This window comes from Prunus persica, chromosome G3 (genome assembly GCF_000346465.2).
Source record: "Prunus persica cultivar Lovell chromosome G3, Prunus_persica_NCBIv2, whole genome shotgun sequence".
Classification (NCBI taxonomy): Eukaryota; Viridiplantae; Streptophyta; class Magnoliopsida; order Rosales; family Rosaceae; genus Prunus; species Prunus persica.
Window position 1 is genome coordinate 26,707,210 of NC_034011.1, and position 27,389 is coordinate 26,734,598.

Here is a 27,389-nt window from a genome sequence, read left to right on the forward strand (position 1 = left end):
AGTAGAGTACACTAGTTTAGTGAAACCAAACTGCAAAATATCTGTCAAATTAGACAACATAGCCAGGGGAAAATTTGTGAATACGAAGAAAATATAAAGAAGTTTCTAGGTGGGTCGGGCCCTTTTTTTAATTTTTTTTATTCCGACTTTAAAGAAAACCACCTCTCTCTCTCTCACGACGGACCACCACCAGGCTTCCACCCGCAACGACCACCACCAGGCCTAGTCATGGAGGGATAAGAATTTGGATATCTTCAACTTTGTCATAAGCCAAGGGAAAAGACAACGATGGGATAGATCATTTTGTAATTAGGGTCTTTGATTGAAGGAAATACAGCGACAGATTTAGGGCCATTTAGAACATAAGAAAATCTAACAAAAAAGTGCATCAGATATCTTTAAAACTATTCTACATTCATGATTGTAATGGTTACAGTTGCCGACCTATGCGTCAAATCTCCTAACTTAGGCCAAGATAGTAACAGTTGCTATCAAATATACCTGTTAACAATATCAAATTCTCGAAAATTTCTTTCATTCAGAACCTGTGATGCTTTCAGCTAGTGAGTTTTGATGAGAGCAACATCCAAGCACTCATTACTGGGAAGGTGATTAATGCGGAAGCCTGTAAATTAGCAACTCCCATTAAGGACAATACCACAAGAAAATGCTTAGATGGGAACGTATTTCTTGAGAAAAAGCTGTGGCAGAGACGAGCACAGAAATAATTAAAGAACAAAGAAAATTGACTACATACCATAAAGAAAACTAATTCCTCATTTGCAAGAGCTGCTGTGAATTCATTCTTTTCCAGTTTCTCTTTGATGAAATGTTGTAACTGCATAAAGAAAGTTGAGGTTTTCAGGGATTGAGTAGCCGAACAACAGCAACAAAAATGTCTAGTAAATGAAGACTGACGAGGATATATGACCACCTCAAACAATGGATGAACAATTGAAGTAAACACGATATTTGAACTTTATACAACCTCATGAATATATAGAGAATTAATGCATTGGGAAAGCATGATAAAGAAAAATGAATAGAAAATGGTGCTTAAATTGCCTGGAATAGGATACTTAGGATTTCTATTCTATAACACCACTCCAAACCAGGAATGGGCAAAGGATGCATTTTTTAATTTTCAATTTCTTATTTTTCAAATCTAGATACTGTATTATGTAGGAAGCCAATAAATGGCTGTCAAGATTGTACATAATGGAGCAGTCCTCAACAATATAACCTATGCATTCATGGTAAGGAAACCTACTAAATGAGATTATTTAGGGTAATACAAGCATCTGTCATGTGCCAACATTAAGCAGCTTGTGCCTTCAGAGTTCCTGAAAATTAGAAAACCAACCACCAAATTTGGAAACTATGCTTTAAAAGTAAAGGGATATGCAAATGTAAACAACAGCAGAATGGCAGAAAGCTATAAAGATGTATCACAGGAGTGGCCTCAGGGTCCTCCTAACAACATTGAAGAAATATTTTCCTTTTCCAACAGTTATTACAGACCAATTAACAATAGACTTTTGATACATACCTCATGGTGAGACCTTTTAAATTCTGCAAAGACTCTCTTGAACTGATGCAAAGCTCGAGAGAAATAGGATCTGAAGTTAGGCCCAAGCGTCTTCAGCAGAGGGTCATCAGAAAGGTTGTTTATGAACTGCAAACCATCAGATTTGTTGAGTTAATGTGAGATTATATTTTGTAAAAAGCAAAATAGGTCAATTGTCGAAAAGACTTGATGCTGTCAGTGCTGATGGGATTTAAGTTCCGACGACGGTTCACAGATGGTCAGAATATCATATTGACTATATATATCAACCTATCTGAAGTTCTGAACTACTACTACGAGTGTGGGATATCCAATATTACCTTCAAGAATATGCATCTTGTTAATTGTCTTTGAACCCTCATAGTCCTCATCTATTTATTTTTTTCAAAAAGAAACTAGCAAATATTAGTGAATCAGCAAAACCAATTTCAGTAAAACTTTTGAATTTAGCAAATAAAGAACCTGAAGCCAGTTTCAAGCACAACATACTTACTTGTGTAATATGAAGAGCCTGCTCAAGTCGCTGAATTTGAATCCATTGTTCTGTAACAACGTCAGCCATCTGAAAGCAAAGAGAAAGAAGACAATGGCAAAATGAACACCACACTAACAACATCACAATCATAGTCATAGACCATAGATGGAGTGAGTACATCAGTGCATGACCTTTTGAGCCTGAGAGGCAACCGTTTGGAGTCTATCCTCAGTATCTTGTGCTTTAGACTCTAAAACATGAAGATCAAAGTTGTACTTTCTTGATGCAGTCCACAGAAGCCGTACCTAAAAAGCATTGCAAAGCCTAATTCTCAAATCCAACAAACTCCTTCTGCTACTTTTTCATTGAATTGAAATTTGCAAAAGGAAATTGAAAAAGATATGAACCTCTTCTTCTAAAGCCTTAAGCCTCTCATCAGTAGCCAATGAGTCTCCCTGTGACATTCAAATGCAACCAAATATTATAAATTTGCTTTCAATTCAGCACATACTTGAAATCTGATGACTTGAAGCTACCTTCAGAGTGGATAAAACAGACTGCAAATGATGGATCTTCTGCGCCATATCGTCAATGCGCTTCTCGCGCTCTTCGATACGATCGATTTTCTCGGTCAGGTTTTGAATGCTTTCTGCTAGAACTGATTCTGCCGAACAAAATTAATAATAGCTAAGAAGAAAATCATGGGTAACAAATTGAAGAAAAAAAAAATAAATAAAATACAATAAAGCTTGAAGTGGAGTAAATACCTAAGTGATCGATCTTGAGCTGGAATTGGTGGAGTTGGCAGAGGGAGGAATTGTCGTCGTTGTCGTTGATGTGGTGAGGTGAACATGTTGTTTGGGAGGGAGCGAAGAGAGAAGAGAATAAGGCGGGAAACAGGGAGACGAATGGAATTAGATGAATTAAGAGTCTCATGATCTGTTCTTCTGTGGTTTTGAAGGAAGGAAAATATCTGACTTGTGCTTCACTGCTTCGGCTTCCCAATCTCAATCTGAAGCTCAAAATTGCAGCTAGTTTTTTTCAATTTCGGATTTCAGACTCAGTCCATTACTGGGCTGGTGCGTGAGGAAGAAAAAAGCCCAAATATGAGTAGTGTTTTGCTGGTAGGACTGAAGGGTTGAAAAAAATTAGTATTTTCATTTAGTTCTATTTTTTTAATGTAATTTTTAACATTTTATTTTCATTTTTTATCTATGTAGAGGTGGACTTCACTTGCCACGTCACCCCTCAAAAGGTGAATAACTGTACGGGTATGGATACACCGATACTATATGATACGATTCCTAGATACGGCATAACTCAAAAAACTGGAATATGAGTACGGCTTACACTTATCATGTTAAAATCATCCATTATAAGTTCAAAACATAAAACCAAACATATAAGTCTCCATATGATTCCATAAGATTTTATAATTTTGAAAACAACCTAACATATTTTCAAATATTTTCAAAATTACCCCTTAAAGTATCAGAAACATATCGGGACCATATCCTAGAAGTATTGGAAATGTATCGGAAGGTCAAACTTTTAGAAAAGTCCACGATACTTCTATATCCGCATTGGATACGTATCGTAGGCATATCATACCTATATTAGATACCAGCATACCCCTCTTATTAGGAGTATCGGTGCAACATAGGTGAATAATGATCCATGTGTATGAAATTATAAAAATACTTTTATCACGTCATTATAGTTAATAAATTTTTGAACGAAGTTGACGACAAGGGTAAAGCGAGATTTACCTATAATTTTAAAGAGTATTGGTGTAAATAAGCCTTAGACGAATGAAATATCGTGCCCATAGATTCAGCCCATCTCAAGTCATATACCAAACAAACAGGCTCTTTCGTGTTCTGGCTCATTTGAGAGACAGGCTTGTCAGTTGTATGTATGAGTTGCTGAAGATATTTATTATTTTTCCCATTCGACAAAAGAAAAAGGGAAAAAGAAACAAAGAGAAAGTGGAACTTGCAGAAAGTGGCAGAGCACAGAAGTGAGTTGTGGTTTTGATTCTTATTCTTAAGCACCATTCAGCACCAAGTCAGTCAGTCAATGTGAAAGGAAGAATTGAAATTGTGTGAAAAAGGCATGAGCCCCATTGTGATTATTGATATATTGATTTTGCGGAGGCATGAAGGATGATGGGGTCATTGGGGTGGTCTTGGAAAGGAACAAGTGGGGCTCATGTTCATGGCCCTCATTCCAACATGATACGCCTCAATGTTAGAAGTGAGTTCACACAAGGCTTTTTATTTTAATTTAATATAAACGAACTTAAGGACTTCATGTATGGATAAATACTCTTATTTACTTAAGCTACAAGTCCCTTGTGAGTTCAGACAATGTATAATTAGCGAGTGATCTAGCTAGGTCACTATCATTGTAGGACAATCATGCAACTCGTTTGACACGTGTCATAAAATTCAAACAAATAAAAATTAGGTCCAAGTTAACATATGATACATTATTATTAATGGCGTCACTTGATTTCAAACACTATGACTATTTGGATTAAACATCCGTATCCCATGGGATGTGCTGAAAACATATCAGAACAGAACCGATCGCCATTCCCTTTCCCATATAAATGCTACACAGCCTAGCTAGCAACAGATAAGTGCCGCGAGGAATCTTCCATTTATGTGGTTCCTAAAGCTAGTTGGTCAACTCAATGTGAAATAATGTTGTTCTTCCAACTCTTGGATCTCACATCAGTTGATTGAAAGGAAAGAAAACAGAAAAAGAAAAAAAGAAGTGTCTTGCAACCTGAGCCACATGCATCCACATGAGCACCACCACCAGACTTGTTTGAGTTGCAGAACGCTAACTCAATGTAAAATATAGTAAATTCAATTGAAGCCCTGTTTGTTAAACCCCTTGAGATTACAGACAAACAAATAAAATCTGATCCAATTCTTTTATCCATTTCCTCTCCAAAATTGCCGTTTTAGATGGGTCCAAATCCAAAATCCAAAAATTGCAACGTGGAGCCCACATACGCGAAGATTTTTATCCTAATCCATACGAGTAGAGTATGCACTCCTCCCATACAGTCCAGACCGATTTAGCTAGCTAGCTCAGGTCTGGAAATTGCGACTGCAATTCCAGCTCTTGATCAATTTGCTTGCAAATGATCAGTTGCTTGATGATAAGAGAGGACATCCCCAGTGAGGCCCACATCCATTCCCCTTGTCATCACTGGAAATGAACGTGAAAATCCCCCCATCACATCGTATATCCTACTAGTCCGTCACTCGAGCAATGAATTAGGAGATAAAGAAAGAAAAAGAAGAGAAGAAAAAAAACAACTCGTTTTCTCACTCTGTGTCTGTCTTTTTCTTCAGCTAGCCTATATATAAAGCCCTCAACAAGCCAATTTTCAATATCACAATAACAAAACCAGGAAACACAAAGGATATATAATATGGCTGCAACCTTGGCTAGCTTTTGCCTCCTAGTCTTGGTGGCAGCCCTAGCACCTCATCGAGCTTACGCCTCCATTCGTAGCTCACTTGGCCACAAACGTGCTGCTGCTGCGGCTGCCCCAACCGTCGGTATATGTGCGTCTTCGGTGCTTGTATATGGCTACCAATGCCAGGAGCTTCAGGTAAGAGCTTGATGAATTAAGCCACTGCACTGTAGCTACATATAATTCAATCAATTAGGTTTGAATTAATTAATTTGTGTTGTTCAGGTGACAACCCAAGATGGTTACATACTGAGTTTGCAAAGAATCCCAGAAGGTCGTCATAGTAATGGGACTAAGAAGCCGCCGGTCTTAATTCAACATGGTGTCCTTGTGGTAAGTTTCCTCTTCTTCTCTGCTCTGCATATCATCACCCTGTTTCTGCTTCTGCTTCTGTTTCTGTTTGATCTTTGATCATTAAACATTATTGCACATATTCATTAAAGTTGCTTTTCAGTGCCACATTTTGGTACCAAAGTTGCTTTTTTCGACCATTCAAGTGAAAAAAGTCAAAGGGAGAGGACACTATCAGTGAATATAGCATGTGCCCTGTAATTCTTTCAAATGGCCTATGATGTCACTTAAACTACACTTAAAATTAGCATCTTGCACGCATTTAATAACAAATTGAAAAGCAATATCTTTACAAAAGTGGATGCTAGAATTACGCTCCTGGAAATGGCTGCAGATCCAAAACAGAGGGTCCATGTTTGCCTATAAAGTCAATAAGAAGAAGAAAGAAACAGAGGAAAACAGAGCAGACTTCACGCTATTCAGATTAGACGTACAAATTTGTTCAGATTGTTGAACAAAACTTGTCCACTTAAATACCAAGTAATAGTTTTTGTGTGCACACAAAACAAAAATTGGATTTAAGTTTTCAAAAAGTGGTTCAGAGACTCTGCTTCTGCTTCTGCTTCTGATGAGGCAAAAAGAATCCCATCAGAAACTGTCCCAAAAAATGATGCACCGCCTCAGGCATAATTCCATGGGTGCAAAATTCAAGACACGGATAACTGCTCTTGGTAATGACTATAATTGAGGGGTTTCTATATTGTGTATGTGGGTGCAGGATGGAGTCACCTGGCTCTTAAATTCTCCGGATAGAAATCTACCGTTGATTTTGGCTGATAATGGGTTTGATGTGTGGATTGCTAACACCAGAGGGACCAGGTTTAGCCGACGACATACTTCCCTGGACCCCTCCGATCCGGTTCTTACACTATACACTCTCTCACTTCAGCTATCTCTGTTTCTTAATAGTATAGTATGTGCTTATTGCTTAATGAGTTGTGATTTGAAACATGTCAGAAATTTTGGAATTGGTCTTGGGATGAACTGGTGGCCTTTGACCTACCAGCTGTTTTTGATTTCGTGTATAGCAAAACAGGACAGAAGGTTAATTACGTGGGCCATTCACTGGTGAGGAAAATGCACATATCTTGGTAAATTGAATTTCAAATCAAGGACATGCAATGCAACATGTTGAAGAAACCATGTGAATTTGGCAGGGTACTTTGTTTGCATTGGCATCGTTATCAGATGGGAAACTGGTGGAGCAGATGAAGTCGGCAGCCTTGTTGAGCCCCATTGCTTATTTGAGTCACATGAACACTGCACTTGGCGTGGCTGCTGCAAAGGCCTTTGTTGGTGAGGTACAAATTCATTCAGTTGTTAGTCAATAATTTCTTATACAATTTAAGATATGTCGTCTATAGAAGCAGTCCCAAACGAACTCTAATTAAGCATATTATTTTACCAACAGATCACTACGCTATTCGGTCTTGCCGAGTTCAATCCAAAAGGGTAAGAATCCACCATTAAATAAATGTTAAATACCTCTTCATCTCACAGCATTAGGATTTTAACTTGGTGTAATTTGAGGTTTCTCTTAATTGCAGGGAGCCTGTGGCCCAATTTCTCAATGCTCTGTGTGTTTATCCAGGGGTTGACTGCTATGACTTACTAGAAGCAGTTACTGGTATAATTAGCCACTTCTCATTATCTCTAATTATTCATTATCTTGCAGCTAAGCTATTAACTACTTCCGTAAATTTATCTGATTTAAGGAAAAAACTGCTGCCTCAATTCTTCCACTGTTGATCTCTTCCTGAAGAATGAGCCTCAGTCAACATCCACCAGGAACATGGTGCACTTGGCTCAAAGTAAGTTCCTTTATCCAACTTAAACCCCATCAGTTTAAAGTAATGGTGCCAATTAAACTACTTGTTTAAACTAATTGTGACATAAATTAACTTGCAGCTGTGCGAGATGGGGTGTTGGCAAAATACAACTACGGGAGACTAGACTACAATTTGATGCATTATGGGAAATTTAGCCCTCCAATTTATAACCTATCCAACATTCCCCATAACCTTCCTCTGTTCCTCAGCTATGGCGGCCGAGACTCGCTCTCTGATATTCGGGACGTGGAGCTTTTACTTGATATTCTTAAGCTTCATGATGTGGGCAAGCTGACTGTTCAGTACATAAAAGACTATGCACATGCAGACTTCATCATGGGGTTGAATGCCAAGGACATTGTGTACAATCAAGTTACTGCCTTTTTCCAGCAGCAACAATAATATTACAACTGAGATTGAAGTTGAGTTGAAATCAGCTGCAACTTGCAAACCATATCATGAACACCTTAAGCTCTAATTTGTGGTAAAATGTATCCAGAAATTTTGAACAATATATGTCGGTTTTAAAGTTGATGAGCAAAATATTTTAATGAATCAAACAATCAATGTCATGACATTGATGATGACGAGCACAAGCTATAGTGAATAGACTTTCTTCATTTGGTCCTTGTCTTAGTTCGTCTGATGATTCAGACATTTTGTTTTTTGAGTTCCAAGGGCAAGCTGCTGGCCTTTTCGAGTGAATATGATCACCGCCAGGGTAGCTTTGTTTCAACGCCAAGCTTCCTCCACGACCTTTTGCCCACCAACTAGTTTTGCTTTGCGGACAAACCAAACTCTCTCAAGTCTTAACATAATCGCATTTCACAAACTCAGTCCTCTTGCTTCTCGGGGCAATTTGATAATTTGGAGGGTCCTTGATGTTCATCTTATGAAAATGAAACTTCCCGAGTTATCAAGATTACAAATATTGTTTTTCATAATTTATAATAGTAACAACATTAATAAACCAAACAGAACTCCCCTGTATATATATATAGTTGGTAATAGGCATGGGAAAGCTCAGACTCAGACATTGAAAGGAGTTTAGAAGCAAAGAAGTCTAGAGAGAGAGAGAGAGAGAGAGAGAGAGAGAGAGAGAGAGAGCATAAGAATATACAGAATGGGGCGCAGGAACACAATTTTGTTGGTGTTGGTTTTTGTAGGTTTGATCACAAAGAAGGGCTTCGCAGCACAACTCACAGTTGGAGGAAGCCAAGGTTGGGATGAGTCCACAGATTTCAACTCTTGGGCATCTGCCCAAAAATTCAAGGTTGGCGATCAACTTGGTATGTAAACAAACCCTCTTTATCTAATAATTATATTTTTAGTGTGGATTTGATTACCATAATAATGCCACAACCAATGTGATTAATATTGTTGACAGTTTTCAAGTACTCTTCGGGGCTGCACAGCTTGGTGGAGCTACCAAATGAGAGTGCCTACAAGAGCTGTGACCTTGGCGGTGCATTAGACTCCAAGAATAGCGGCAATGACGTGGTGAAGTTGACCAAGGCTGGTACACGGTATTTTGCTTGTGGCACTTTAGGCCACTGTGGACAAGGCATGAAGGTGAAGATCACTACTGTCGATGGAAATGCACCTTCTTCTCCGGCATCGGCATCATCATCGTCGTCATCTTCTGATGCTTCTCCTGCTTCAACTTCCCTGCATTCCATTACGTCATTCGTTGTGCTTGCTGCATTATCTGCAACCGTTGTTCTGCTTTCTATGTTTTGAACTTCGTTTGAGGGTATTTGCCCTATTGGGTCTACTTATTACCACCATGGACGTATCATTTTATTTGGATTTTGGAGATAAATTATAGCCAGTGCCGAGTTTGTGATTCAAACTCAGAACTTGATATTTTTGGTTTTGTTTCATTGTGATTGAAATTTGAAGGAAGAGCAGAATAAAAGTGGTAGGGATTGCTATATATAACCCTGGCCTGATTTTTGTACAATACTATGAATCTACCCTCATCTCCTGTTGGATTTTGCCTACTAATTTTTCTTCTATTGATTGCAGAAAAAATTACATATCCTATATGGTTTCAACTCCACTCTCCACATATCCGACCTTAATCCTCCTTAGACATATCCTATATACTCTTAAATTTATTTATTTTTCCATTATAGAAAAGAAGCATACATGGACTTAGTCAAGTTTGCTAGAGTAGATATCCTCCTCCACTCTTCACCCGAGTTTGAATCCTTCACCCGGTAGTTTGAATCCCTTAGGCGTGGAAGTGCATGCGGAGAGGCTAGTATATATATAAAGCAAAAGGTAGAGAATGGTAAAATATTCAAAATACCAAAAAATGCCTTTAGTTAATGCAAACATTAAGAATTGAAAATTAAATGAGGATAATATGGTAAATTCACACTTTTTCATATTAAAAAAAAATTAAAATTAAAAAAAAAATATATCTTATTCTTATAGAACACAACTACCAATTATCTTTTTTTAATTCTAAACTAAATTTAAATTTTTTTAAAAAAAGTCTTTTGTAGGTGCAGAAGTGCGTGCAGAGAGGTTAATATATAGATTAAAAAAAAATCGAAAACAGTTAGGTCGATGTCACCGTTTTGGCGCACGAATTTTGCACGAAAAAAAAATGATAAAAAATGGATCTGGCATATTCCTCCTTTGCCAATCCAAAATCAGAAAATTCAAAACAATATTAAAAAAAAAGAGTAATTTTTTGGTGTTCCAGGTACACCACGTGACTGGTGTACTATTCAATAGACAAAAGACATATGAAATATTTGCAATGCAGCTCACTACATATTATAAAAAGAAATGCAGTAAGTTAGACAATAATTTCACATGTCCATAGATGGTACACTCACATTGTGTACCCGAAACATATATAAATTTCTCGACAAACCCAAAAATAAAGCGTGAATCCAAGGCGCCGGAACAAATCGTGACACAGCTGCACGGTCCTATTCTGTCAGCGCTGAGCTCTTTTGATTTTTGAAGGCAGTTGAAGTGTCGTGCTGTAACAAATTCAGTCCGAAACACACAACCAGAGAGTGACAGCGAGAGTGAAAGCCATGCCGGAGGAGACGACCACCATAGACTACGTGATGGAGGCAGCGTCCGGGCCCCACTTCTCGGGGCTCAGACTTGACGGCCTCCTCTCATCTCCACGTTCTGCATCGTCTTCCTCTCCTGCTTCCGCTGCTTCAAACCCAGCCGACCCCAACGCCACCAAGCAGCCCTTCGTCATTGGTACTATTAACTCTCTCATTCGTCTTTCTTCACATTTTCACAGAACATCCAATCAATTTAAATTTGTTTCAGTCACATCTGTGCCGCAACTACATTTTCTTTTAATTTGATTGTTGTTGCGGTGATTGATTAGGTGTTTCGGGAGGTACGGCTTCTGGTAAGACCACGGTTTGCGACATGATCATCCAACAGCTTCACGATCATCGGGTCGTCCTTGTCAATCAGGTTAGGGTTTGGTGTCCATTATGCTTACCTTGCCTTTTCTGCCTTCAAAATTCCGTCATTAGTTGATTTTACTTTATGCTTAATAAAATTCTCTGATTAGTTTCATTTGGCCGTGTCGTAGGATTCATTTTACCGTGGTTTGACACCTGAGGAATCTGAACGGGTGCATGAGTATAATTTTGATCATCCTGGTAATCGTTTTATTATAAAAAGTCAAATTTACTTTCCTATTCTTGATGTCTGCTGCCAAGAAATTAGGCTGTGTGCTGTTCTATCTGTACTGTGCAACTCCGGCAGTTATGGAGTGACAGATAAAGTTTTGTTGGGGTTTTTCTTTAGCCTATGGACATTATTTGTAAAATTTTATTGATTATGTATGGCTTGCATTTTTTAGATGCTTTTGACACTGAGCAACTTTTAGAGTGCGTTCAAAAGCTAAAATGTGGCCAATCTGTCCAAGTTCCGATTTATGATTTTAAGATCCATCGACGAAGTTCTGATACTTTCCGGCAGGTACTCAAATCATTTATGTGTTTTTATTCCTTTTTTTTTTTGGTTAGGAGTATCTAGCTTGTTTGGCATGTAGAATTAGTGTACTGGTAACATTGTACTATTTATTATTATTATTCTTATATTACTTTATTAACTATCCTTATTATTAGTATTGTTACCATTTTTACTCTTCTCAAGGTTCGTTTTGACTTCTAATTGTCGTTTTCTTCCCTTTTAATCATTTTATTTACTGATTTTTCAGGTGAATGCTTCCGATGTAATAATTTTGGAGGGAATTCTGGTATTCCACGATCAACGTGTCCGAAATCTGATGAACATGAAGATTTTTGTCGATACAGGTTTGATTTTCTCTTTCTAATTTTTTGTCGTTGTCATTATTTTTATTGTCTTGTTATGTTCCTTTATGGTCATCTCATCTTCTAGATTTCCATGATTGTTTTGCTTTGCATGGCATGTTAGTTTGAGTGCTATGTACGGACATTATGCCTTCTTGTATAGGTCTAGCAATTCCTCCGTAATCAAATGTATATATTACGACAAAGAAATAGAAATAGATATTGATCAAAGAAATCCAGAGAAGGCAAGGAATTTCAGGGCTGGTTGCGTGTTCTTGTACTGCCTATTAAGATTCAGTTGCCAATTAGCAATTTATGCTGATTATAAACCATAGGCGTTAGGCACTTGAGTGGCGAATAATATATTCTACCTTTTGCCGGTCCATATAGAATGGCTTCAGTTTTTAAAAATTTATATAAACTCAAAATTGCCTATAGGTTATTATCAAACATTCGTTCTTTAAGAGTGCTTCTATTCCCATCCAACTTTATGGGTTGGCCAGTCTCTGTATGCGCATGAGGAGCAGGTCATAACCTTTTTTAGATTATGCTCTCTCTTTCTCTCTCTCTCTCTCTCTCTCTCTCTCTCTCTCTCTCTTTGTGAATATTTGTTATCTTGTTTTTGTCCAGATGCTGATGTAAGGCTTGCTCGTAGAATAAGACGAGACACAGTTGAGAGGGGGAGGGACATAAACTCTGTTCTTGAAATGGTAAGACCCCATTCTTGAACAGTCTCCTTGCACACAATTGAATCATCATAATTTTCTGTGGATTTGAGTAAGAACATAGGGTGGCTCTTTTATGGTTTAATTGCCTTGTAATTCCGCTGAGATTTTATTGTTTCAACTCTTAAAATCACATTGGTAGCATTATTTTAATTGTGCAGTATGCCAAGTTTGTCAAGCCTGCTTTTGATGATTTTGTTCACCCATCAAAGAAGTATGCTGATGTGATCATTCCCCGTGGTGGTGATAATCATGTAGCCATTGATTTGATTGTGCAACATATTCAAACAAAGCTTGGTCAGCATGACCTCTGCAAAATTTATCCCAATATGTATGTTATTCAGTCAACATTTCAGGTATGCCTTTTGTTTTATTTGTGATTTGGTGTTATAGACATATTCTTCACCTTCTGTCTTTTGGGGGCATTAGGAATTTGGTAGTCTTGGCTATGGTTGCTGATCCTAAGACTCTCAAGTACAAATTATTTATTGTATGTTGAATTCAATTATTGGCCTTGTTTTTCGTTGAGCTTTGGCCCAAAAATTCTACTACTAAATGCCAGTAACTAGAATAACTGTACAACTCTGAGTGCAGAAAACAGTGAGATTGTGGATTATACAAAGCAGCGTCGGATGAGTTGGGTTGGGTAGGCTATGTGTCTGGTAGGTGAAGGCTAAAGATAGTTATGTCAACTTGGTTTCTGTTTCTGGGCTTATGGCATATCAGTGAGAGAACTTTCCAAACCCCTTTTCTGGGCACCTTCTATGTCCACCTCCAACCAAATATTTAAATTTCAGCGCTGAAAAGTGTGATCAATCAGATTTCATGGTTGACTGGCCCAAGTTTATTTGAATATTTAGGTCACTTGCATTATGATGGACCCTGTAACCTGAAAGGTTGTCCCAACAGTCTGCAATCCGATGACTGTTTCTTCACTTTCATCTCTTTATAGTCCTTAATCGAGTTTTTCTCATGTTACAGATTAGAGGTATGCATACACTGATTCGAGACCGAGAAATATCAAAGCATGACTTTGTATTTTATTCAGATCGGCTAATTCGTCTGGTATTTTCCGTTTCAGGCTTAGTCAAGTTTCATTAACCTACCAGAGTTCAGCTTTTATGTTCTTATACTTTGATGTGGCCTCTAGGTTGTGGAGCATGGCCTTGGCCATTTGCCATTCACAGAGAAGCAAGTAGTAACTCCAACAGGTATGTTGATTACATGTCTTTACCCTCTTATTTCCTTCTCCATACTCGATTCAGAACTTTCTTTGTTTTGGGTTGGGAGGATTTTGGATTTTCCGTTGGAGGGGGAGGTGCGTTGCTAGTTGAATGATTGGATTGTGAAGCTCACATAAACATGGATCCAATATTTATTTAAGTAAAGAATATTATGTCTTTGAAATTTTGTATTTGTTCTATTTCAGCATCAGTATATACTGGGGTTGATTTCTGCAAGAAATTGTGTGGGGTTTCAATTGTTCGAAGGTGAGCTTTAAATCAGGTATTGATTTTAAAAGTTTTATTTATCCGGCAGGCAAAATATGGGTTGTCGGGTCTTAACAATCTTTCCATGTTTATTATGTAAGTGGTGAGAGCATGGAAAATGCATTACGTGCATGCTGCAAAGGAATAAAAATTGGAAAGATTCTGATTCACCGTGATGGAGACAATGGGAAACAGGTAACCTTATAACTGTTTCTGAAGTAGGAGAAAAATTACGAAGAGCTAACCCCTCCCTCTCAAACTTAATACAAATTGTGTATAACCGAGTAACTATAACTTAAGCAGCTTATATACGAGAAGCTTCCCAAGGATATTTCAGAACGACATGTCCTGCTTCTAGACCCCGTCCTTGCTACAGGTAATCCCATTGGTTTCCTTTGAAGTTCTGTTGTCCTTCTTTGGTACCTGCATGTATTGAGAAAAAATGTAGTTGGTGATGGAAGAAAACTTTTGGACTCTAGTGTTTTCTTATTCTCATTGCTCAAGATGCACAGGAGTGACAGAAAGATAACATCATTTGTTTATTATGTCTTATGCCATTCCTGCCAAAGAGTATGTTGTGAGACATACTGCACAATGTGGAAATTGAAATGTGCAGGGCATGTTGGCTTTTGCTAGCTAGAAATCGGAGTCCGTTTTTTATTTTCATAATTTGGGCACTGGACTCTGTTTTTTTTTTTCATGTATATATTAGTTACTGTAAGAATTTCAAATTAAAAACAAGAATAGGCTTGGTTTATAAAATTCCTGACCCATCCTGCTGAGAAGGGCATTCTTTTGAACTTTTGCTTGCTTGTGAGTGAAAAGTGACAATCCACGTTACTGGCTTGTAGGTAACTCAGCTAACCAGGCTATTGAACTACTCATACAGAAAGGAGTTCCTGAAGCACATATAATATTCTTAAACCTTATCTCTGTGAGTTTTTCTCGATGCTGACCGACTGTGTTTTTGTGTACAATGTCAACATTTGTTTGATTATTTTTACCATTGTTTCCTTCTGTCTTAGGCCCCTGAAGGAATCCATTGTGTTTCCAAACGGTTTCCATCGTTGAAGATTGTCACTTCAGAGATTGATGTTGCACTGAATGAAGAATTCCGTGTGATACCAGGAATGGGTGAATTTGGTGATCGGTACTTTGGCACTGATGATTGATCGCAGAGATAAGTGCATATTGTAGATTGTGATCCTAAAATCTTTGGGCTCCTGTGGCCTTGAAATAGATGGTTATACAGAAACACCAAGGAGATTGGCTTATGCATCTTTTGTTACCGGAACTATGTAGTGTGTATTGGCGCTATTTACAAATTCTATAGTTCGACTGCTTGACTTGTTTCAACCTATATGATCTTGCTGTGATGGATGGAGGAAAATTATAAACAGTTTTATGTTTAATTAATATAATATAATGTCCTCGTGTGAAATCTGTAAAATTTGGGAAATCTTTAAAAAAAATAAATATAGCAGGACCTCTTCCATTTTGACGACGACGTCTAATAGTTTCTTTGAACATGGAGATGGAGCGGACCAAGTATTATTCTTGGGTACTAATTGGGGGTCTTAAATATCCCTTTGACTGAAATGCAACATTCAACCTAAAAGTCTTTATCAATTAGACGAGCGCGGTTTGATGGGGTCGAAAATATATATTAAGGCTCTCTCAAACTATTGACCCCACGTAACTCAAATTGACTTGGGAGTCTTCTAATAATTGACCTTTTTATTTATCAGACTTGGTCTAAATCTGAGTCACCCTGGTCAAATCTTTCCCTTCTTGTTAATGCGTCCGGACGGCACATAATTTCGAAAATTCAAAGAGAATAATTTTTTATTATATATAAATATAAATTATTTTATATCTTAATCAATTAGTTTCAACGAACCCTTCTTTTAATATATAATTATAAATTTATTTATTTTTATTATTAAGAAAAACTCAATTTTCTTTCTCCATCCTCCCCACTAATACGTGCAGGACATTTGTTCTCTTTAAATCTTGCAGACTCATATCTTCACTCCTGCAGATCATCCCTCCCATTGCATGCTTGCATAACGAGTATGGGTCACAGTAGTGCTTCCATCCAACTTGTTTCACTAATTTTACTGTCAGGAATTCTATACCTTGAAACCATTAAACTTGGTTTCTGCAGTGCTGCTGATCATCATAACGTGAAATGCATGGATATAGAGAGGAAAGCCCTTCTCAAGCTCAAACAAGGCCTTACAGATCCTTTGGACAGGCTTTCATCTTGGGTGGGAGAATATTGCTGTAAATGGAGTGGTGTAGGCTGCAACAACATAACTGGACGTGTCAACAGGCTCGATCTTCGCAATCGCTACAAAATAGGTAGGTTGGATGGTGATGGAGCAGCAGGGAATGCATTTGGATTTGGTGGTGAGATCAACCCTTCTTTGCTTGTTTTGAAAGATTTGGTTTACTTGGATTTGAGCATGAATAACTTTGGAGGTGAAAAGCTTCCAAGTTTCATTGGATCACTAGAGAAACTTACATACCTCAATCTCTCTGGTGCATCTTTTGGTGGAACCATTCCCCCCAATCTTGGAAACCTCTCAAGTTTGCTTTATCTTGATCTCAGTAATTACCTTTTTGAACCAGTTGAGAATGATCTCCACTGGCTAAGGCTTGCAACTTTTTCTTCCTTAAAGTACCTCAACTTGGAAGGAGTTGACCTTTCCAAGGCTGCATCATATTGGCTTCCCACTGTTAATATGCTCCCTTCCCTTGTTGAATTGCATTTGCCCTTTTGTAGACTTTCCATCCTTCCTCTCACTCTTCCTTCCATCAATTTCACATCCCTTTTGGTTCTTGATCTCTCTGGCAATGGTTTCAACTCCACGATACCTCCCTGGATGTTTAATCTGACTGAACTAGTCCACCTTCACCTAAAGTCCAACAATCTCCATGGAGAACTCGCAGAAACATTTGGTAGTTTGACGTCTCTCCAGACGCTTGATTTATCAGAGAATTCAGGCATTGGAGGTCAGTTGGCAAGAAATTTGGGAAGGCTATGCAGTTTGCAGACGCTAAGACTTTCTATCAACAAAATTACTGGTGAAATTACTAATTTCATTGATACGTTGTCTGCATGCACAAACAGCCGCTTAGAGACATTGAATTTGGGATATAACAGACTGACAGGAAAACTGCCTGATTCTTTGGGATACCTTAAAAGCTTAAGATACCTCACATTGTGGGACAACTCATTTCACGGTTCAATCCCAAAATCGATTGGAAACTTAACATCTTTGGAGGAGTTTTACCTCGCAAGAAATCAAATGAGTGGGATCATCCCAGAAAGTCTCGGGCAGCTCTCATCGCTGGTTGCACTAGATATCTCTGAAAACACATGGGAAGGTTTCATAACAGGAGCTCATTTGGCGAAACTTCGAGGCTTAAAAGATGTATAAATTGAAAAAGCTTCGTCAAACATTTCCTCAGTTTTCGACATACCTTCTGATTGGATACCTCCTTTCAAATTGAGATACTTGAACATTAGATCATGCCAACTGGGTCCCAAATTTCCTACATGGCTCAGAAATCAGACTGAGCTGACCATAGTGGTACTCAATAATGCTTTGATTTCAGACACCATACCAGATTGGTTTTCGCAGTTGGATTTGCAATTGAGTAAACTAGATGTCGCTTATAATCAACTACGCGGCAGGGTGCCCAACTCATTAAGATTCAGCAATTCTTCCACCGTTGATTTGAGTTCGAACAGGTTTGAGGTCCCCCTCCCACTCTGGTCATCAAACATCACCATGCGGTATCTTAGAGATAATATGTTTTCAGGACCAATTCCTCATAACATTGGGGAAGTGATGCCCTTTCTGTCAGATCTAGACATTTCTAGGAACTCTTTGAGTGGAAGAATTCCCCTGTCCCTTACTAATATGAGCCAATTAACAACCATGGTTAGCTCAAACAACCACTTGTCCGGTCAGATTCCTCATTTTTGGAACAAAATACCATTATTGTATATTGTAGATGTGTCAAACAACAGTCTCTCCGGTTCAATCCCAAGATCCTTAGGCTCTCTTACTTTACTCAACGTCTTGATCCTCTCTAGCAACAACTTTTCAGGTGAAGTTCCTTCCTTGAGAAACTGCACTGACATGAAGAGTCTTGATCTTAGTGACAACAAGTTTTCTGGACCGATTCCGGCTTCCATAGGAGAAATCATGCTCTCTTTGTTGATTTTAAGTTTGAGGCTCAACTCGTTTACTGGAAACATACCTTCACAGTTATGTGGCCTTTCCAATCTCCACATACTGGACCTCTCACACAACAATCTCTCTGGAAAAATTCCACAGTGCATAGGTAATTTGAGTGGCTTCAAATCTGAGCTCACAGACAAAGATACAAGCAGTTATCAGGGAAAACTGGAGGTGGTGTCAAAAGGAAGAGTGCTTGTATATGACTCCATCCTTTACCTTGTTAATAGTGTTGATCTCTCAGACAATAACTTGTCAGGAGAGATGCCTGTGGGGCTGACAAGACTTTTAATGTTGGGCACTTTGAATTTGTCCATGAATCATTTGACAGGAAATATCCCAGAAAAGATCGGAAACTCGGAGCGGATAGAAACTCTTGATCTATCAACAAACAAACTTTCAGGTTCAATTCCACAGAGCATGGTTTCTTTAACATTTTTGAATCATCTCAACCTGTCATACAATAACTTGTCTGGGAGAATTCCAACAGGCAACCAGTTTCAGACCCTGGTTGATCTATCAATTTACGAGGGCAATGCCGCTCTTTGCGGGTATCCATTACCCAGTTGCCAAGACGACAGTGGAGAAGCACCTCAAGTTCCAAGAGGATGATGATGGAAGTGAATTTAAAAAGCTAGGGTTCATCATCAGCATAGTGATAGGTTTCATTGTAGGGTTCTGGGGAGTTTGTGGGACTTTGGTCATCAAGAAGTCCTGGAGATGTGCCTATTTCCACTTCCTTGACAAAGTGAAAGATGCTCTCCTTCGTTTTGTCTCATCCATTGGAACTTTTCTGCACAAAAGCTCATAGACCACCACAGAAGAAACTGCAAATGTAAAAGCACATGTTTGCAAGCAAATAAAGCAATGTTTTGTTTTTTTGGGGTCAGAAAATAAAGCAATGTTTAGTATTGTCCTATGTTCTTGTTTTTTAATTCTTTTTTTAGAGAAACATAAAATAGAAACGCGGTTTATCTTGTAATCGTACGTAAACAACACATCTAAAACCGCGCGTCTAACCAACACCAACACCAACACCACATTAAAAACCGCGAGTTTAATTACCGCGTTTCACGCTATTCTATTTACCGTTGAGACTTTTCTATCAGCCCTCTTTATTTGTTTATTATCCATTCCCGCCAGAGCAACGGCGGAGCAATGCCTCTGTGCTTCCTCTCCGTACGTCCTCCTCCACCTCCACTCATTACCTGCCACTTTTCCCCAAGCGCAGTGCGCGCTCCACCTGCTGTTTCAGCTCCAGCCCCAGCTTCAGCCGCTCCTTCTCCCTCGTTAAGCCCCAACGCAACCCCTCCGCCCTCGCTAACCTGCGCCCTCCACTGCCCACACTTCGAATCGTAACTCTTTTCGACAACACACTTTCAGTTTACCCTCTTTTTTTCCCACAATAATTATTATCGTTGCTTTAACTTTTTTATTTATTTTAAATTTGCCGCCTGGATATTCAGGTGCTCCGGGTGTACCCACGAGTTCAATCTCCACCGTCCGGTCATCGTTGACGAGGCTACAGAGTTCTTCAAGGCCGTTGGAGTCTCAGATTTTACATTTGACAGTTGCAAACTGGTATTACTTAACGATTTGCCCCCTTAATTTCGTAAAGTGTAGGCCTTTTTTATAGAAAAAAAATAAAAAAAATTATCTTCCTGGTATTATTTAGGGTTTTGAGTCTTGATATTATTTGGTGTGGTGCTAGTGGGGATGGAGGTGTCGTGCAAAATTAGCCGTTCGTGGCTCGTCAGAAAACCCTCTGATTGGGCTTTATCAGGAGGGCACTCATAATGTAGTAGATATTCCTCAATGCAAAGGTCCCAAATTCCCAATCCTACTAACTTTTTAAATCATTGGATTAATCTTCAATTGTTTCTTTTGCAGTTTTTAATTTTGTTTAGTTTGTATTTTCTTTTTTCTGTTTTTGCAGCTCATCATCCAAGTATTAACGCCGCAGTGGAGCTGCTTAAACAAGGTCCTTTTCAGTTATTAAAACTCAATGTTACCTGTCATATTTTGTATTCTTCTTTGTTTATATGTTTCTTTTTCCGGTTTTTGAATGTTGAATTATTTTTGTACTTCTTTATATAATTTTCAGGTATTACTGAACTAAGCATTGAGCCATATGATGAAGATGAGGGGACGGGTGATTTACGTTATGTGCAGGTGAGATTCAAGATAATGAAAGTGTACATGGAACATATGCTAGTAAGTTGTAATTTTCTGGTAACTCAATTAATGGTGGTGTGCAGATGGCCGTGACAACACATGATACATCTCTTCCTGCCTCCGAAAGATATAAAAATGGTTAGTAGCTGAATTCATTATAATTATGTGAGTTTTAGAATCAGATTTTCTGTAATACGCAAAAATTGATCTCAAATCTAACTAATGTTTAAGTTATACTTACTTCTAGGTAAAGTGCAGGTAGCTTTAGTTTGGAACTCAAGAAATGAAAATTCCCCGAATTCAGAAAAACTGAATGCCTTGGCCAATGTGAGCTAGCTACTTCATTTTATTTTGCTGTTGTAAACCTTATCTTTTAAAGAATTATATTTGAAATCTATGGACTGTATACTTGTTTCCAGTTTATATGGAGAAATGGTGGGACAAGAAGCAAAGTCAATCTGGTTCACTCTGTATGGGCCAACTTTCAGACATCAACAAACAATGTGAGTCCAAAGGGTTATTTTTAGTCATTTTATTACATGATCTTGAATTTACATATGTTTACCCGGTGATGCAGATAATTTTTGGGAACAGATGGAGACATCTTTTAGGAGAAAGAGACTTCTGGGAACATGTTGGAGGAATTGATATCTCCTTGGCTCCTTCCAGTTTTGGCCAAGCAAACACACGGGTATTTTAATCTTATTTTTTAACTATTGAAATTTGACTGAAATGCATAATTATATTTTCATTAACATCAACTTCCATCACACTGTGAGTGTAGAAATTAAAGCCATATAAACCACTGTAAATGTAAGAGTAGAAGAAGAAAAAAGAAAAAGAAAAGTCCCTTAGAATGCACATATATTATGATATAGTTGTTATTCAGGGTATACTTGGATCCTGAAGGAATCAGAATTTAAAACGTGTAAAAGAAGGAATCTTCGGTTTAACATCTAACCATCCTGACTGGAACCTGTTTTCTGAAACTTGATTACTGGAAAATCATACCTTCTTAATTTTACATTTCTTGAAAAAGTTTCTACTCTATATCACCTGGTCTAATGTTACTTCATCCCAGGCTTTTGATACCTTGCTCCGGAAGTTACAAAGGTATGTCCCTCAAGGATCATCTGTTGCTGACTTGTATGCAGGAGCTGGTGTAATTGGATTATCATTAGCTGTGACAAGAAAATGCAGGCAAGAATTGGGATAATTGTGAATGTATAAAACCTCAAAAGTTCAGTCTTTATTTTTAAATATAAGACATTCTGATATGGAATTATTATTGTTTTCTAGGTCTGTTAGGTGCATCGAGATTAATAAAGAATCAAAACTATCCTTTGAGAAGACAGTTGACCGCCTGCCAAACTTAGTAGATAGCAGTATCAGCTGGCATCTTGCAGATACTTCTAAAGTTGGTAACCCTTTGAAATTTTTTATGTATATATCATAAATTTTTACCTCATAGTAGAGATCTCTGTTTTCTTCAGGTTTAGATGTTCAATATGGCGATAATTTGTTAAAGAGAAAGTATGAGAATAAATTTTAAATTATTATTTAGTATGTGAATTCTTACGAATTTCATGTTTATATTAACATGTATACAAAGCAATTTTCAAGGTTTCTCCGTTATTGTTCCTTTATGATTTCTGCTGAATAGTTGGGTTTATAATATTTCTCACAAATAAACTAGGAACCTCTTTCTTGGATCACGGGATCAGATGTACTTGTTGTGGATCCTCCTAGAAAGGGACTGGATGCATCTCTTGTTGATGCATTGCGGAGTATATCTTCAGCCGAGTATAAAGCTAAGTCATACTCAGAGAGGTTAGACCCTTTCTACATTCAAAATTTGAAGTCAAGGACCTCACTGGTGGTCCTAGTGGAAAGTAAGTAGTTCCAATAATTTATATGTCAACTCAGTTCAAGCTCAAAAGAAAAGGATGAGAAGAGACCATGGATGCTCCGCGCAAGAGAAGCTTCAGTTCAGATTGGAAGCAAAATAACTTCAGAGGATAGCAAAACATTGCCTCGAACCCTTATTTATATTAGTTGTGGATGGGAAAGCTTCAAAGAGGTATAAATTGGTTGCTACAAAGTTCCATGAAATAATTATATTCTGCTCTGATTATCCAGTCCTGTCTTGGTCTGGTTTGATTGTTACCATTTTTTACCTCTACGTAATTTGGGATTGATGTTTCAACAGGATTGCGAGTTGTTATTGTCTAGCAAGGCATGGAAATTGGAAAAAGCCCATGGATATAATTTTTTCCCTGGAACCCAGAGGTATATATCAGTTTCTATTCTTTAACCCCCTTGTTTCCAACATATGATGCATCTTATTACAATTAAATTGCATGGATATGCATATATGCTATAGGTTCATTCATTATTGATTGAAAATAAATTCATGCTTATTTGTTTTGGAGATCGATTATGCAAGATTTCCAGCATTTCATTCAGACGTTTTGTTTTTGGTACTTATCTAGGCAGAAATTGACTTCCCAAAAAAGAAGGATAGATGGTTGACATAGCAAAAATGGAATGTAGCATATGTTGTCATGCTAATTCCATCATCTTTGCATTTAGTACATTTTTTTGTTTTCCAGTTTCTTTTTTGCTAAGTTTTCCATGACAAGTTTTTATTTATTTTTTCCCTGATTGCAGCATCGAGGTTTTAGCTGTGTTCAAGAGGGGCCAAGGTATCAGTCTAAAGAAAAAGAAATTAGGAAAGAAGAAGAAGAAACACTTGTGAAGAATTTTCAATGTTGTTTTTTGCTGGGGTTATTACTAGAAGAAGAGTAGGATAATCTATCTAGTAGAGTGAGAAAATAACAAAACCAATACCTCTGTGTTGTTTTCCCTTTTGAAGAATGGAATTTTGTTCATCATCGACCGAGACATGTGTGATATGAATAGTTACAAGTGAATGAAATTGCAGATTGTTGTGTATCTACCTCACTCCTTTGGAATTGGATGAAAGAATAAATAATTGAGTAAAAAATAATAATAAAGAAAGCAATGTCTTGCGTCAGGAAAGCCGCTAGTTCCGTTGGTTGAGGAGAAGACGTTTTCAGTTCCCCTTCTCTCTGCTTGTGGGTTTCGTGAGATGTGGAAAGGCATTCAAAATGTTGTAAGCTATTAAATCCTGCCTGGTTAAGATCCCAACCACGGGAGGCACCTATAAATGGAGCACACGTTGAGGTTAGTGATATTGGCCCTTACAAATTTTAGTGTATAACGAAAGACCATCTTGAATAAATTTGCTCAATGTACTGAATAAATATGCGTAGGTGTAAGTAAGTTGTAACTCTAGTTAACAAGCACATGGTGTTTAGTAAAATGAGAATGCTTGATCAACTTACCCCAGCTGCTTCATACTTTGGCACAATGAGCAAATGACGGAGTCCCAGTTGTCTGAAAAGCACCATAGCTTTTGCCACTGACATGCTTTCCATCACTGTATAAGGTGTTGTATTAGTGAGGGGATGCAGATCTACATACATCTCCATTTCTTCACTTGTCACGGCCACCTCCTCGATCTTTCCTTCCCTCTCAGCCAACTCAACCCAGGTAAATTTCTCTCTCACTTCCCACTCCTCTGTTCTTCTTTTCTCTCTTTGGAACCATTTCTTCTTCAGCACATGAACAAGGTGAGCTCGAAGGATTAGTCCATGTACTTCGGTTGCCCCAACGGCCAATCCTACTGGTGGCACCACTCCATCATCTATAACAGGGAAACCATTGTGTGTGGTGTTTCTCAGGACCTCCACAATACGTTCCACTGTTTCAATTCCTCGAAGGGTGACTACTGGCAGCTTGGCATCAGCAAGCTCACCTACGGTCAGATTCCTCATCCATGGTTCTGGATGTGCATCCAAGAAAGGCAAACCTTTTAAATGCAGTATAATCTCATAGATGCTTGGGTTGAAGCTGTCTCCTACTGTTTTGGCAATTAGGAGGACAATCATTGTTATGGGTAGTAAGAGGAGGTTGTTGGTGAGCTCAAGAAATATGACACATAGTGAAACTGTCATCCTCATTGATCCTGCCATTAGAGAAGCTGCACCAAGAACAGCAAAAAGCCCCTGGTCAATGTTCGTATAGGATTTCATGGCGATACCAAGCATGCGCCCATAAGCTGAGCCCATAAGGATGATGGGGAGGAACAGTCCAGTTGGCACAGCAATTCCAAAGGTAAACAATCCTAAGATGCAATAAAGTGCGAAGAAGATTAGGAGGGAGATAGGATGGTATTCAGCGGATGTGGTAGTCGAGAAGATGTTTCGAACTGCATCATCATTAGTGGCAAGGAGAAGAGTAGCCAGGTCATTGTAGTGGCCATCTGGGCAGTTGAACTGTTTGAAGTTTCCAGACCCTTCATTGGTGGGGCAGACAGACTCTGCGAGAGAGGAATCACAGGGTGTGCATTCAACGAGGAAAGGGAGACCATATAAGCATGCAGAGGTAAAGAGTGATACACTGAGACTGAGGAGGAGCTTGTGAACTTTACCCTTCCTGCCAAGAGAGTAATTCAAGAAGTAATTATTACCATCAAGTTGACATCACATTGTGTTGGTTGTCAAACATGGAATAACCATTTCTCTCAGATTACTAAAAGCATGGTCAGCTGAGTATATTCTGGTGTTGGCTTAGCTTTGCAAGGTTACTTTACATCCTAAAATCCGCTTATGTTTATGACTACAAGATTGAAGTTTGGATTAGGTTGCTTACTGATTTATGAGATTGTATAGTCTGAGGATCTTGTGGAGAAAAAAGTTGTACAGGCTTCCCAAAACTCCACCAATAATGCCAATTACAACTACAGGGATGATATCCATCATATGGTACGTCACAGTAACAGTGCTTACATCGAACATGATAAGCCCACCTTTTCCAAAGAGCCCACATCCCCCGGCATTGCATATTTCAATGAAAGTTCTAAGCACCATGACCACAATGGCTGTGCTGAAGAAAGTTCTCCAGAGAAGGGCACTCCTCCACCATGTTGCCACCTCTTCAAGAGCAAACAGTACACCACCCACAGGGGCTCGGAAAGCTGCACATACCCCAGAGGCAGCGCCACAAGTAATGAGATCCCGGCGGTCACGGTCATTATTGAAGTAGCGGAGCCAGCGCCATTTGATACGGTGATTGTCAGGTCCCCCTTGGCCTAGTAAGGAAGCAATGCAGCTTCCAATGTGCACTAGAGGTCCTTCTTTTCCAAGATCTAGGCCTGCAGAGACAGCCCCAATGCTTCCGATTATCTGCAACATGAAAGTTTATCATGCCACTTAGCTTTATAAACAGAAGAAATTAAGTAAAATCTCCCGTGTACTGTGTTAAGCAGTTTTGTTATTTAGCTTTCTTTTTCTTTTTCAATATTGTAACGGAGTCTAATTTTAAGAGTAGTTTAATAGAGCAGTCACTTACTGAAATTATCTTGAGACACATTCAATTTGAAAAAGCCAACCCACCTTGACAATCATTGTTGTAGCACCAAACATATTAGGAGTGTCCACTCCGTTTAGATAAGCTTTGATTTCAGGTATACCAGGTCCGGCCGCAGTGGGTGCAAAACACACGCAGAGAACGGAAGCAACAGTGGTCAGTAGGAGATTGGCCCCAGCTAAATAGATGAACCCCATGAGGTACCTACACCACATAATTCCCACACATTGTTTTTGTAATCATAGATAATTGAACAGACTATAATATGAGATTTTGATTGACGTAGAATATAACATTGAGAGTGTGGTTAGGAATGCAACAAACCTTTCTTTCTCTATGAAACTAACTGCGGCGAGAAGCTTGTAGCCAGCAATATTCTCAACTGCAAGGTTAATGAGGGTGGCAATTATGCCAGTTAAAAGTCCAACAAGGAAGGCGAGGATCCATTTCAAGAATATATATTGCAAGACTTGGACTTTGGATCTGCTTCTCCAGTCATGCTTAAAGAGATCATTCTCGTTGATCCTGCATCAAACCAACTTCAATTCAATGTGAGGATGAAGAGAACAAGGATTTAGCATTTGGGAGTTGCTTTCAAGTGAAACTAGAAAATGGGATGTGTTTTAGTTCTTACTCATAGTCCAAGCTCTCTATGTAGGAGACTTTTGCTCCAACTATAGCCAGTGGACTGGAAGAGAGTGTCCGGTTTCTCCGGAGGAGTGGTTGGCTCAGTGAAATGCTTTCTGGATCTCTTTCTTCCCCATCATTAGATTCTCCTTCCATGTTGAGAGGAATTGCAGCTGATTCTGCTGCACATTGGTTTGAATTTTCCTCCATCGAAACAATGGAAGTTGCAGACACAGAGAGAGAGACAGAGACAGAGACAGCTACTCTTATTTGCTACGAATGTTAGATTGGCGAGAAGCTGTCATGCAGTCCTATCTATGTATCTTTATAAATAAATACACACATATATTGACACTTGTTCGTTGTTGTACATACATGACAATAGTGGCATTACTCTATGTAATACATATACGATGGCATCTTCTCGTCCTGTAATAAAAGGTCAAGACTTACGGACACATCTTCTCGTCCTGTGTATTTTCTTTCTTTACCTATCTGAATCCTTACTCGTAAATAATAAATAATAGGTTAGGAGGCTTGGACGTTTGGTAATAATGATTCAAGTAAAGTCACATAACACATTGCTATCATCCATTTTGCTTGAATTTAAGAATTTTTGTGGATTGTTTCATAATAA

The 27,389-nt window shown here is 38.5% G+C and overlaps 7 protein-coding genes across 9 annotated transcripts; 5 read left to right on the forward strand and 2 right to left on the reverse strand.

Annotated features, from left to right (window-relative positions):
* Positions 367-3,365, reverse strand: LOC18782575. 2 transcript variants are annotated; one of them, XM_020559716.1, is made up of 9 exons: positions 2,810-3,362; positions 2,579-2,706; positions 2,450-2,497; positions 2,234-2,347; positions 2,061-2,129; positions 1,888-1,938; positions 1,550-1,675; positions 758-838; positions 367-625 (listed from the first exon to the last, which is right to left on the reverse strand). In XM_020559716.1, the coding sequence occupies exons 1-9, from the start codon at positions 2,976-2,978 to the stop codon at positions 557-559; spliced, it is 855 nt and encodes a 284-aa protein (XP_020415305.1). In that variant the 5' UTR covers positions 2,979-3,362; the 3' UTR covers positions 367-556. The 2 variants fall into 2 exon arrangements, 1 of the variants encoding a protein (XP_020415305.1); XR_002270733.1 differs by lacking the exon at positions 367-625 and adding an exon at positions 1,271-1,343 and having other exon boundaries at positions 757-838; positions 2,810-3,365.
* Positions 5,131-8,346, forward strand: LOC18782474 (triacylglycerol lipase 2). The gene is made up of 9 exons (XM_007215405.2): positions 5,131-5,676; positions 5,764-5,871; positions 6,608-6,748; positions 6,847-6,957; positions 7,047-7,190; positions 7,301-7,341; positions 7,437-7,516; positions 7,605-7,700; positions 7,798-8,346. Exons 1-9 carry the CDS (start codon positions 5,494-5,496, stop codon positions 8,118-8,120), a joined length of 1,227 nt encoding a protein of 408 aa, XP_007215467.1. The 5' UTR covers positions 5,131-5,493; the 3' UTR covers positions 8,121-8,346.
* Positions 8,734-9,722, forward strand: LOC18782161 (mavicyanin). The gene is made up of 2 exons (XM_007216206.2): positions 8,734-9,007; positions 9,106-9,722. Exons 1-2 carry the CDS (start codon positions 8,842-8,844, stop codon positions 9,456-9,458), a joined length of 519 nt encoding a protein of 172 aa, XP_007216268.1. The 5' UTR covers positions 8,734-8,841; the 3' UTR covers positions 9,459-9,722.
* Positions 10,602-15,684, forward strand: LOC18782915 (uridine kinase-like protein 1, chloroplastic). Its single transcript, XM_007215243.2, has 14 exons — positions 10,602-10,955; positions 11,089-11,180; positions 11,302-11,371; positions 11,575-11,693; positions 11,935-12,031; positions 12,659-12,738; positions 12,915-13,109; positions 13,735-13,818; positions 13,904-13,964; positions 14,183-14,243; positions 14,345-14,438; positions 14,547-14,619; positions 15,095-15,177; positions 15,269-15,684. The coding sequence occupies exons 1-14, from the start codon at positions 10,778-10,780 to the stop codon at positions 15,413-15,415; spliced, it is 1,434 nt and encodes a 477-aa protein (XP_007215305.1). The 5' UTR covers positions 10,602-10,777; the 3' UTR covers positions 15,416-15,684.
* On the forward strand, positions 16,319-19,511 carry LOC109948155 (LRR receptor-like serine/threonine-protein kinase FLS2). Its single transcript, XM_020560118.1, has 2 exons — positions 16,319-17,636; positions 17,721-19,511. The coding sequence occupies exons 1-2, from the start codon at positions 16,319-16,321 to the stop codon at positions 19,106-19,108; spliced, it is 2,706 nt and encodes a 901-aa protein (XP_020415707.1). The 3' UTR covers positions 19,109-19,511.
* Positions 19,562-23,626, forward strand: LOC18782009 (uncharacterized RNA methyltransferase pc1998). Its single transcript, XM_007216238.2, has 15 exons — positions 19,562-19,851; positions 19,963-20,077; positions 20,208-20,319; positions 20,433-20,477; positions 20,601-20,668; positions 20,755-20,809; positions 20,919-20,998; positions 21,091-21,174; positions 21,249-21,362; positions 21,753-21,871; positions 21,971-22,088; positions 22,368-22,501; positions 22,598-22,751; positions 22,881-22,960; positions 23,342-23,626. Exons 1-15 carry the CDS (start codon positions 19,655-19,657, stop codon positions 23,427-23,429), a joined length of 1,563 nt encoding a protein of 520 aa, XP_007216300.1. The 5' UTR covers positions 19,562-19,654; the 3' UTR covers positions 23,430-23,626.
* On the reverse strand, positions 23,507-27,206 carry LOC18782947 (chloride channel protein CLC-b). Of its 2 annotated transcripts, none has more exons than XM_007216975.2 (6): positions 26,760-27,206; positions 26,450-26,650; positions 26,152-26,329; positions 25,409-25,941; positions 24,040-25,192; positions 23,507-23,855 (listed from the first exon to the last, which is right to left on the reverse strand). In XM_007216975.2, the coding sequence occupies exons 1-6, from the start codon at positions 26,960-26,962 to the stop codon at positions 23,748-23,750; spliced, it is 2,376 nt and encodes a 791-aa protein (XP_007217037.1). In that variant the 5' UTR covers positions 26,963-27,206; the 3' UTR covers positions 23,507-23,747. The 2 variants fall into 2 exon arrangements, with proteins under 2 accessions (XP_007217037.1, XP_020415153.1); XM_020559564.1 differs by having other exon boundaries at positions 26,450-26,664; positions 26,760-26,850.

Coding starts and splice junctions, on each gene's coding strand:
- LOC109948155 (XM_020560118.1), top strand. CDS start 16,319: ATGGGTCACAGTAGTGCTTCCATCCAACTTGTTTCACTAATTTTACTG. Junction 17,637..17,720: donor CTCTGAAAACACATGGGAAG/GTTTCATAACAG, acceptor ACATTTCCTCAG/TTTTCGACATACCTTCTGAT.
- LOC18782915 (XM_007215243.2), top strand. CDS start 10,778: ATGCCGGAGGAGACGACCACCATAGACTACGTGATGGAGGCAGCGTCC. Junction 10,956..11,088: donor CAAGCAGCCCTTCGTCATTG/GTACTATTAACT, acceptor GTGATTGATTAG/GTGTTTCGGGAGGTACGGCT. Junction 13,819..13,903: donor CAGATCGGCTAATTCGTCTG/GTATTTTCCGTT, acceptor TGTGGCCTCTAG/GTTGTGGAGCATGGCCTTGG.
- LOC18782474 (XM_007215405.2), top strand. CDS start 5,494: ATGGCTGCAACCTTGGCTAGCTTTTGCCTCCTAGTCTTGGTGGCAGCC. Junction 6,749..6,846: donor CCCTGGACCCCTCCGATCCG/GTTCTTACACTA, acceptor GAAACATGTCAG/AAATTTTGGAATTGGTCTTG. Junction 7,191..7,300: donor CAAAGGCCTTTGTTGGTGAG/GTACAAATTCAT, acceptor TTTTACCAACAG/ATCACTACGCTATTCGGTCT.
- LOC18782947 (XM_007216975.2), bottom strand. CDS start 26,962: ATGGAGGAAAATTCAAACCAATGTGCAGCAGAATCAGCTGCAATTCCT. Junction 26,330..26,449: donor AGTTTCATAGAGAAAGAAAG/GTTTGTTGCATT, acceptor TATGTGGTGTAG/GTACCTCATGGGGTTCATCT. Junction 25,942..26,151: donor CTACAACAATGATTGTCAAG/GTGGGTTGGCTT, acceptor TTCATGTTGCAG/ATAATCGGAAGCATTGGGGC.
- LOC18782009 (XM_007216238.2), top strand. CDS start 19,655: ATGCCTCTGTGCTTCCTCTCCGTACGTCCTCCTCCACCTCCACTCATT. Junction 21,872..21,970: donor GCTGTGACAAGAAAATGCAG/GCAAGAATTGGG, acceptor ATTGTTTTCTAG/GTCTGTTAGGTGCATCGAGA. Junction 22,752..22,880: donor GATGGGAAAGCTTCAAAGAG/GTATAAATTGGT, acceptor ATGTTTCAACAG/GATTGCGAGTTGTTATTGTC.
- LOC18782161 (XM_007216206.2), top strand. CDS start 8,842: ATGGGGCGCAGGAACACAATTTTGTTGGTGTTGGTTTTTGTAGGTTTG. Junction 9,008..9,105: donor CAAGGTTGGCGATCAACTTG/GTATGTAAACAA, acceptor TATTGTTGACAG/TTTTCAAGTACTCTTCGGGG.
- LOC18782575 (XM_020559716.1), bottom strand. CDS start 2,978: ATGAGACTCTTAATTCATCTAATTCCATTCGTCTCCCTGTTTCCCGCC. Junction 1,676..1,887: donor CAAGATGCATATTCTTGAAG/GTAATATTGGAT, acceptor GATGGTTTGCAG/TTCATAAACAACCTTTCTGA. Junction 839..1,549: donor TTAAAAGGTCTCACCATGAG/GTATGTATCAAA, acceptor TTCTTTATGCAG/TTACAACATTTCATCAAAGA.